Source organism: Nematolebias whitei, chromosome 22, assembly GCF_014905685.2.
Source record: "Nematolebias whitei isolate Nwh7 chromosome 22, NemWhi1, whole genome shotgun sequence".
Taxonomy (NCBI): domain Eukaryota; kingdom Metazoa; phylum Chordata; class Actinopteri; order Cyprinodontiformes; family Rivulidae; genus Nematolebias; species Nematolebias whitei.
The window spans coordinates 2,332,760-2,342,526 of NC_056519.1; the positions used below are offsets into that span (position 1 = coordinate 2,332,760).

General features: G+C 43.4%; 1 protein-coding gene across 2 annotated transcripts in view; it reads left to right on the top strand.

Annotated features, from left to right (window-relative positions):
• Positions 1 to 3,072, top strand: part of LOC119428171 (ras-related protein Rap-1b) — an 11,853-nt gene extending 8,781 nt beyond the window's left edge. For both annotated transcript variants that reach the window (XM_037695815.1, XM_037695814.1), the window contains exons 3-8: positions 516 to 584; positions 1,104 to 1,160; positions 1,238 to 1,378; positions 2,470 to 2,613; positions 2,710 to 2,802; positions 2,870 to 3,072. In XM_037695815.1, coding sequence (XP_037551743.1) covers positions 516 to 584; positions 1,104 to 1,160; positions 1,238 to 1,378; positions 2,470 to 2,613; positions 2,710 to 2,796 — 498 coding nt within the window. In that variant the 3' untranslated portion in view covers positions 2,797 to 2,802; positions 2,870 to 3,072. The remainder of the gene's footprint in view (positions 1 to 515; positions 585 to 1,103; positions 1,161 to 1,237; positions 1,379 to 2,469; positions 2,614 to 2,709; positions 2,803 to 2,869) is intronic.
• Positions 3,073 to 9,767: the final 6,695 nt, after the last annotated feature.

Consider the following 9,767-nt stretch of genomic DNA (forward strand, 5'->3'; position numbering starts at 1 on the left):
CTAACTTAAGGCTAAAGCATCAAAAGGATAGGTGAAAGCTAAAGTATAAAAATGATAGTTAACAGCTAAAGCATCAAATTGATAGCTAAAAGCTAAAGTATCATAATAGCTAAAAGCTAATGTATCAAAATGATAGCTAAGCTAAAGTATAAAAAGGATAGTTAACAGCTAAAGCATCAAAATGATGGCTAAAAGCTAAAACATCAAAAGCTAACTTAAGGCTAAAGTATCAAAAGACAAAAAAAAAAACAACAATCAGCTAAAGCAGATTCAAGAGACCAAAGTTGATTTTGAAGGAGCTGAAGATCTTTCCTCAGGGAATCTATTTTTATTGAACGTTTTAATATTTCAGAAAGTATAAAAGTAACAAAAACTTAAAAGTGGTCCAGAAAGATCAAAGCAGTGAATCAGCCGAACACGAACTGAGCTGCGGACACGACTCACATTATTTCCACTCTGACGGCTCCGTTAGCGCCGCTGACCCACTTGTCCCCGTCCCGCCTGTCTCTGTCCAGACTGTCCAGTTCGTTCAGGGGATCTTCGTGGAGAAATACGACCCGACGATAGAGGACTCCTACAGGAAGGTAGGACCAAAAACTCCCAGCAGATTTGTCAAAGCTCCGCCTCCTGATCGTAAACGAGCTGCAGCGTTTGTGACCTGCTTTGTTTTGTCTGATCAAACAAACTGAACCGGAGTTTATTTGAACTGATTTGTCGCGGTGAATTAGCATAAAATTTGTTAGCTCATCTTTTTCATCCAAACAGGAAGTACTGTCATTATTAATGACCAAGAAGAGAAGTCACATGACCGCTGAGACGGATGTGTTTATTATTTTAATGAAACTCTCAGAAAGTCGTCACACAACTCAGTTTCTCGAGTTAACTTGATTCAAGATGGCTGCTGCAGCTAATCAACCTTTGTGACTACGTTACTGGGAGCAGCCGTCATGTGACCTCTGACTACTTCCTGTTTGTTTAAAGAGTCTCACCTAAAGGAAACAAACACGTTTGTTTACCTTTTAACAAAAGGAAATGATTCTTTGTAAGATTTAATTTGTGCAAACGACACGAGAAGATGTTTGATCAGATCTTTGTGTTTTCAGCAAGTGGAGGTGGACGGACAGCAGTGCATGCTGGAGATCCTGGACACAGCCGGAACAGTAAGACCTGATCCACAGGACGTGGTCCAGGTGTGCGTCTCTGCCTGACGTGTGTGTGTGTGTGTGTGTGTGTGTAGGAGCAGTTCACGGCCATGAGGGACCTGTACATGAAGAACGGTCAGGGTTTCGCGCTGGTCTACTCCATCACAGCTCAGTCCACCTTCAACGACCTTCAGGACCTGAGGGAGCAGATCCTCAGAGTGAAGGACACCGAGGACGTACGACCCCCTGAACACACACACACACACGTTCAACAAAAGTTCAGTTTTTAAATTTAAACCCACAGATTTGCTCGAGCTGCACAGACGAGTTCTCGGTCGTGGCTTGAAATAAAAAATAAAAACCTTAAAATTTAAGTGAAAAATAATGTTTGCATCAGAAGTTGTATAAATGTAGATAAACGCGTTAAACTAAGAACCTAATTAAACACATGAAGGTGAGCTAAGACTCTCAGCTGATAGTTATCAGGTAGAAAATGTCTTTTTTTTTGTGCTCGGTTAATTTTTAATTGGAAACTTGTTTTATTCTTTGTGTCTAAACCAGTGGTTCCCAACACTGGTCCTTGAGGAACACCATCATGAATGATTTAGTTGCTCCTTTGCTCCAACACACCTGATTTTAATGAACGGGTAATTAGCACGTTTCTGCAGAACTTGAGGAAGTAATTAAATCCCTGAATCAGGTGTATTGGAGCAGAGAAACAACTAAAACGTGCAGGATGGTGTTCCTCAGGGACCAGAGTTGGGTACCACTGGAAAGGTTTCAAAAACATTTCTTTTAAAATGCGTTATTGTCTGTGCTGCCCCCTGCAGGTCAGCTGTTTTACGTCCAACACATTTAAAGTGAAGCTTTTTGGCCCTTTTGTTTGTATTTTTTACTTGAACTTGTTTAAAGTGAAACTTTAGTGTCGTTTTAATCAAGCCCTCAGAGTTCCTGTTGAGGACGACTCTCAGCTACAACCACGCTAAATTTTAGCTCAGCAATTACATATAGTACTTATAGGAATAAAATTAAATCCAACAAAACGTGGAAAAAAAAAAATCTAAATAAATGGGATTTATAAAAGATGCTCGTCTACAGATTAACTTTAAGGGATCAAGTGATAAATTTCAAACTATACCGGTATTTGGATATTTAAACAAAAAAATCTACAGATAAAACATTTAAAACAGCACTTTCATCTGTTTTAAGAAATAAACAGATTTTATTTTAATTTAATGTTTTTATACAAAACATAATTTTTTAAAATGTTAACTTTATTTCAGTGTTAATCAGCAGAGCGACTTGTTTTCGGTAACCTGTGCTGCAGGTTCCCATGGTCCTGGTCGGGAACAAATGCGACCTGGAGGTGGAGCGAGTCGTGGCCAAAGAGTCGGGCATCGGCCTCGCCCGTCAGTGGAACTCCTGCGCCTTCCTGGAGACCTCGGCCAAGAGCAAGATCAACGTCAATGAGGTGACCGCGAGTCCGGGTTCATTGTTGCCGCACGACGCGTGGAACCAGGACTCCACCCGAGTCTTCAGGTCGTGACGAGTGTTTTTCTGTTCGCAGATCTTCTACGACCTCGTCCGACAGATTAACAGGAAGAGTCCGGTTCCAGGAAAAGACCGTAAGAAGCCCACCTGTCAGCTCCTCTAATGACCGGTGAGTGACGTAACAAGACAAAAGAACCCGTGTCATCAGACGCTCACGCTCGGGCTCTTCTTTCCAGTTTCAACTCAACCAACAACCTTCAAACCAACCAGTCACAGGACATCTTCCAGCTGGCCCCACCCCTTTAACACAACCACGACATCATCAACATCGGCCACCTCTAAACCTGTTACCATGACGACCACTTTTCCCACGCCTTCAGTGAAGAGTGTTGCCTTGGAAACATAAAAGCCAAACATAGAAGATGACGATGATGATTCTGCGGGGCTGTCCAGAGTTAAACTTCATTTCCCATCATGCTCTCTGCTGGGGAAGTGGCCTCTTGCTTTTTTGATTTTAAAACTTTTCTTTCCTCTTATTTCTTTTTCGTTTCACTTGTTGTCCGGCAGTCAGAAGTCGGCCGCGTGCGCAGATCCAACGTCGGCCATGTTGGCGCCATGGTTGCCATGGTGATGCCACGTCCAACATGGCTGCCTGTGTCTGTGCACGGCTCTGGTTAAACCTGTGGATCCTTACAGTGAATATTATTATTATTATTATTACAGTTTATAATTCTGTGTGAAACGTTATACTGTCTGTTGTTGGCTTTATATTTTTGAGGGAGGGGGCGGGGCTTGTGGGGCGCAGCAGGTCGCTGCATCAGCTCGCTGTGTTGCTAAAAACGGATCGTTTGTTTAGAAAAACCTGACAAAGAAAGAATGATTCATCACGAAAAGGAAAATTCAAAGTCAAATAAAGTGATGATGTCACGGTTCTGTTCAGGTGAAGAGCGGCGCCGCTGATCGACAAACGGCGTCCTGGTTCTCTGACGTTTGAAACCCGGTTTGGCTGCGTAAACAAACTGTACGTTTTCACACCAGCTGAGCTGAGCGGGGCCTGCTGCGTCGGGCCGACATGCTGCCTTTTGACAGCAGACTCGCTCTGGTCCAGGACCAGGTCTGGGCCTTAACCCTGGGTGTGTTTCTGGTCTGTAACCACAGCGAACCGGGCCAGTTTCTGTGAGGAACCACCAGTATGATTTCTGCTCGATGAACTCTTAACTTTAATGTTTTATTATTTACTAATCTGAGAGGGAAGCACTGAATGATGAGCTCTGTTGTTGGTCCGGTCCCTGTCTGGTCCTGTGGTTCTGGTGTTCTGAAGACGTAACGTTCCTTTGAGGGTTAGTGGCCTCTAACCAAGCCGCTGGTCGAAGATTTGACCAAACTTGACCTTCTGATCCAACAAACCGGAGTCTCGGTCTCTTCTGACACCGGTTGTTGCTCAATTTATGAACTCTTCTTTTCACATTGAGATCATTTCCGTCTTGAGCGTCACGACCCAGAAGCAACAGGTGGACTCACGAAGCCTCCGAGACTCTTTTTTTTTCGGGGGGGTGGGGGGTGAAAAGTTCAGGAACCGCTGGTTCAACTTTTTAACTGGATCGCTGAAGACTTGCTGGCCGGTTCCAGTGGTTCCCAACATGGGTCCTTGAGGAACACCATCCTGCATGTTTTAGTTGTTTCCTGCTCCAACACCTGATTCAATGATTAATTCATCAAGTTCTGCAGAAGCCTGTTGATCCCCCATTTATTTAAATCAGGTGTATTGGAGCAGGGAAACAACTAAAACATGCAGGATGGTGTTCCTCAAGGACCAGTGTTAGGAACCACTGGGTTAGACGACTATAAATCACCATTTCTGTGAAACAGAACCTGACTTTTGGTACCGAGGGATTAGACAGTCGTTACTCCTTGATGTTTATAAAAAAAAGGGACATCTCTCTCTGATGAGGAGCGCCGAGTGTAATCGGGTTTGGACCTGGACAGCAACAGGACAGATGGAGTACCACCTCTCTAAGCTTCAGTAGTGGGTCGGTGTAGAGTTGAAATGCGATGCCAGTTGGACCTCTGTGTGCTGCGGTTCTGCTGTCAGTATTCTGGTTCTCCTCCCGTGCGTTCAGTCATGTAGCATGTCGATGTTTCTTTCAGTACTCGGTCGGACCTCCAGGAGGCGCTGTGACAGTTAGCATGCCGAGCAGCAGCTTCCAGATGAAAGGTCTGTTTGGAGCCAGGTCACAAGCGCATCCGAGATGCTGCGTTTATTTCTGCACAGGAACTACAAACAGCTGGCTTCAGTCCTGCCACCAGGGGCAGCAGAGCGCGCAGAAAAACCCAAATGTGAAACTTTATTTTTATTTTTTCAGCTAAACAAGAGCAAACAATCCGCAGCTACACTGTAGATTTATAAAAGGACACGTTTAGAGCGTTGTCGGTGTGTAACGACACACTTTGGAGTGATTTAAACTACGTTTTCAAGATAAAAGCCTCATCGGATTCTTCTTGAGTAACTGATTAACACAAAAAATATGAAAAACTTTTCTTCTAATATCGTATTCATCAGTCAGAACAAACTGGATTCGTTTTTTTAAATATAAAACCTTATTTCCTACTTTTTAAATCCTTTTGTTTTTTCTGGTTAATGAAAATGGAGCATCAAACAGCTAAAACAGATTCAAACATTTCACCTTGAAGTTACAGAATGAATTCAGGCTGACTGTGCTGTGAAAACTAGAGACCTCTCAGGACATTAGAGTGAAACTCCCTAAAAAGTTATTTTAATCGGACAGGAACGCTGCTCGCTTCGCTTCGTCGTTCCTCTCAGCTCGATCAAAAGGTTCAAGCGTCATTTTCCCAACCTAAAAATAGACGTATCGCTCGGCGTTCAGTTCTGTTTCAAACAAATGCACGACAGAGACTCTTCCTCTCAGCACGTAGCTGCAGAAGAGCGGGGGGAGCAGCTGTCTGGCCTGCTGCCACGCAGATGATTTAAAGAGGTGAAGACGTGTTCAGTAATTTAACCAAAAAGTCACAAATCAGTTTTAATTTGTAAGAGTTCTTAACGATGATGTGAAGTTTTAGTCTCACTGCACCTTTTCCTTGACTGAATTTATCCACAAACTAATTCTTAGCTAGATTTATATCAAAATGGGAATCTTTTAAGAACCAGGTACTTTTAAGACCCTTTCCTGACTGAATAAAACACGGGTTTGATAAATTTGTCGTATAAAATGTAATTTCACGTCGTTGGTATTTGCCTAAACTGCTCGGTGCCTCGTTTTAATCGTGTTCATTTCCACGAGCCTTCACAGTAAATCCACGGCTGCATTCAGACCTTTCTGGCCTCCACGCCGGCTGCAGCAGCATTCGTCGTTTCACGTGATTTCTGTGAAATGGAAGTTTTACAGCTCGGGCTGGTTCTGGACGACGGGCAGATCTGGGGTCAGTCTGAAGAATGTGGAGGCCTTAAGAGCAGCGGCTGTTTCAGCATTTATTAGTGGAAGACCTTGTAATGTAGTTCTGAGCAGATCTGTTTGTAACGCTTTCAGTAGAAATGTAACGGATTAAAGATTGTTGTGCAATAATAACCTCGACTTGTCTGCTTAAACCTACATTAAACCGTATTTACACGTTTATTCGCCGTAGGTGATGAATGCAGCTGCAGCCTAAAGCAAACAAAACCAGAAAAAATGTTTTCTGTTTCTTGAAAAATATATTTTTTTCTCTGTATGGCATGGTGACCAGTGAAATGTACAAGGGACCAGTTCATCAGCCCGTCGGCCCAGTTGATGGAAGACGAGTGGTCTGAACTGGTTTCTTCCATTTACAGAAGCCCACGGCGGGGGGGACACGGGGGGGGTGACGCCAAATGTAAAGTAAAAACTAAGAAGCCTTAAATGAATAAAACTGGTGCAATTTTGTAACAGAAAACTGCCGAGTCGTTTTTTGGACAGATACGGATTAGTCCCCGTCTACGTGCATGACACTGGTTTACAGGAGCGGCCATGTTGTTTTAGGCACCAGAATCTTCACGCTCGTCTACAAGTCCCACCTATTTACCTGCACAGACTTGAGTTTTAAAGTAATTAGTTACAACTAAATTTGTCATAAAAACACCTACAAATGAATAAGCCACGAGACGATCGTATATGGTGCAGCTGTGGCTCAGTGGTTAGCGCAGTCGTCCTCCAATGTGAGAGTTGGGGGTTCGATTCCACTAGCAGTTGCATGCTGAAGTGTCCCTGGGCAAGACACTGAACCCTCATTGCGTCCGATGTGTCCCATCGGTGTATGAAAGTGATAAACCTCTGATTATTCTTTGTACAGATCTAGTATAGAGCTGTACGAATGGGTAAACGACAGATTGTTGTAAAGAGCTTTGAATATCTTGATTAGATAGAAAGGCATTATACAAGTACAGTCCATTTAACATTTATATTTGTTTAATGCTTTGACTATCAACACTTCTGGACACACTGGAACAATAGTGTGCACGTGGTAAAATAGGTGTTTTTGTTCTCATGAAGTGTTTACAAAGGCTTGTCTATTTTATTTATTCAGTTCTACTCTTTAATGATATGAACCAAGAGGTTTAGCATCTATGTATTTATAAATATTTTCATTAGTTGTAAAAGCTATAAAATAATTTTTAAAAATGCGTGTCTAATTAAAAACTAAAAAGTGACGTCACGAACAAGATCGGCGAACGCGCCTGCGCATGACGCCGCGCTGCCATAGCAACGGCGGCAGCTTGTTTGATTCAGCTAGCTCGGGTTAGCGGGTAGTTAGCATGTCGATCGGGTGAATTTAGTAGTTTTATTTAAATAATAAACTCGTTGCGATCTTCAGCTCGTTACTTCCTGACCCAGGGCCGAGCCTTCCCGGTACTTTGTGAGCACGTGAGAGCGCCATGACGGTCCGCTTCAAGGTAAACAACAACAACAACAGGTTGCACCGATGCTAACTGTTAGCTGCTGCGGCTGATATTTAAGAAACTCATTTGGTGGTTCTGGTTGCGGTGAAGCTGTCCGGTGTCGGTTCGGAGGCAGACCGGATCAGTAGGAGCTTAATCTGAGATAATCTAATAATCCAGCTCATCAGCTTCAGACTGCACGTGTCTAAATGAGTCAAACTTCTGCCATTTCCCCTAAATTTAAATCTGTCCCGAGTCACTAAACAGACGGAAAATTAAACTGAAGACAGCACAACTCATTAAGTTGTATATAAATACTTGAAAAAAATTCTGCTTGTTACTTGATGGAATTAAAGAACTGTTTATTTACAGGGATTAAAGCAAACATTCTGATTCAAACTGTTCTGTTCACCGAGTGACTACTCAGTAATATTAATACATTAATATTCAGAATCAGAATAAACTTTATCGTCGTTGCACCGAGATACAGTCGTCTGAACGATGGGCGGCGTGCACGAAGCTGCCACTATAACAAGCGCAGCCCTCTTATTCTTATTCAGAATAATATTTTGCTTGGATGAGAAAAGGGAAGAAAACATGAGACGGTATAAAAAATTAAAAAAGATCTCTCACTCCGTGTCCTGGACAGGGCCCGGTTTGAGGCGTCAAAAGAACTTACCACAGCAAAGCAGCATGAACAGACGTCGTCCAGAGCTCCAAGATTCTTCCCACCTTCATGTGTGCTGCTAGAGAGTCCACAGTCCTGATAACAGCTGCTCCTGCACATAATTCAGTCCGAGGCTGCCGAGCTTCGACACGTCCACACAAATTTATAGGTAATCCAGAATTCACCAGCCAAACAGCAAAAAAACAGTTGTCATGAATCCAATTTGTTTCAGTCGAGGTAAGAGGGTCCTCCTTACCCTGACTGCCGTCGGGAGAAGTTGATCAATTTTGTTGAGAGACCAGCTGATCCTTCGAATTAGGACTGAAGCAGCAGAAACAGCCAGACCCACAGAGGCAGGAAGTGGACTTTGGTCATGCACGTAATCTGAACGTGTCTGTACGATAATGATGCTCCAAACATTCACATTTAATACGAAGTTAGATTTGGGATACACAAAATCTGGGGGAGGTCGGGAGCTCAGTGCAGGAGGAGTTCTCCGACTGCTGCATGGACCTCTGTGATCCTGACCACTTGGATCCTGACCGCTTGGATCCTGACCACTTGGATCCTGACCACTTGGATCCTGACCACTTGGATCCTGACCGCCTGGTTCTTTTCATTCATACATTCAACCTTTATTTATACAGGTTAGTCTCATTGAGCCACAAGGACTCATTTACAAGAGAGACCTGTTTTAAACAAACAATAAAGTACAATAAATGAAGGTGCCATAAAATATATAAAACATCCTGACCACCTGGACCTCTGTGATCCTGACCACCTGTGAGCACTTTGGAACAGAGAGGGTCTCACAGCCATGTCAGAACCGGTCCTTTCACCCGTGGTCTCTCTCTGTGGAACGCTGCTTACACTGCAGGCCCCGCCCTGCAGGCCCCGCCCTGCTGGCCCCGCCTTGCTGTGCTCTGATTGGGTAAAACCAACTGTGGGTCTTTATTTGTTGAAAGCACGGTCAGTTTATCCCTGACCGGCTGGCTTTACACAACCACAACAAAATCATGTTTTCACCCCGTCTTCTCACCGGGTCGCTGGTGTCCACGTCCAGCAGTCATTGTGCGAGAGGCGGGGGACACCTGGACAGGTCTCCAGTACATCACGGAGACAAATGAGACAAACTACCATTCACACTCTCACGAAGATGACGGACACCTGTCGTGGAGTTGGAGAACTTTAACCCTTGTAAATATTTTAATTTTTAAATCATAGGAGGAAAAGCTTTACTAAAAAACAAGGTAAAAAGTATTTTAGGTAAATCCTTTTTGATCAATTTAAACCTCCAGTGATAATTAAAAACCCAAAATGTCCATTTGATAAAAGCATAGAGCTGTTTTTGTCTTCCAGCCTCTGATGTGTTAAAATAATAAAATTATATTCTGATAATGTGTCGGTATTAAACCAACATGAAGTCAGAGTTTGTTCCTCAGATGGATTCTTTAAAGAGTTACTGACAGAATAAATCAGAGGACGAGTGCAGCAGGTTCTGGTCCAACGTGTTGGTGCAGCAGGTTCTGGTCCAACGTGTTGGTGCAGCAGGTCCTGG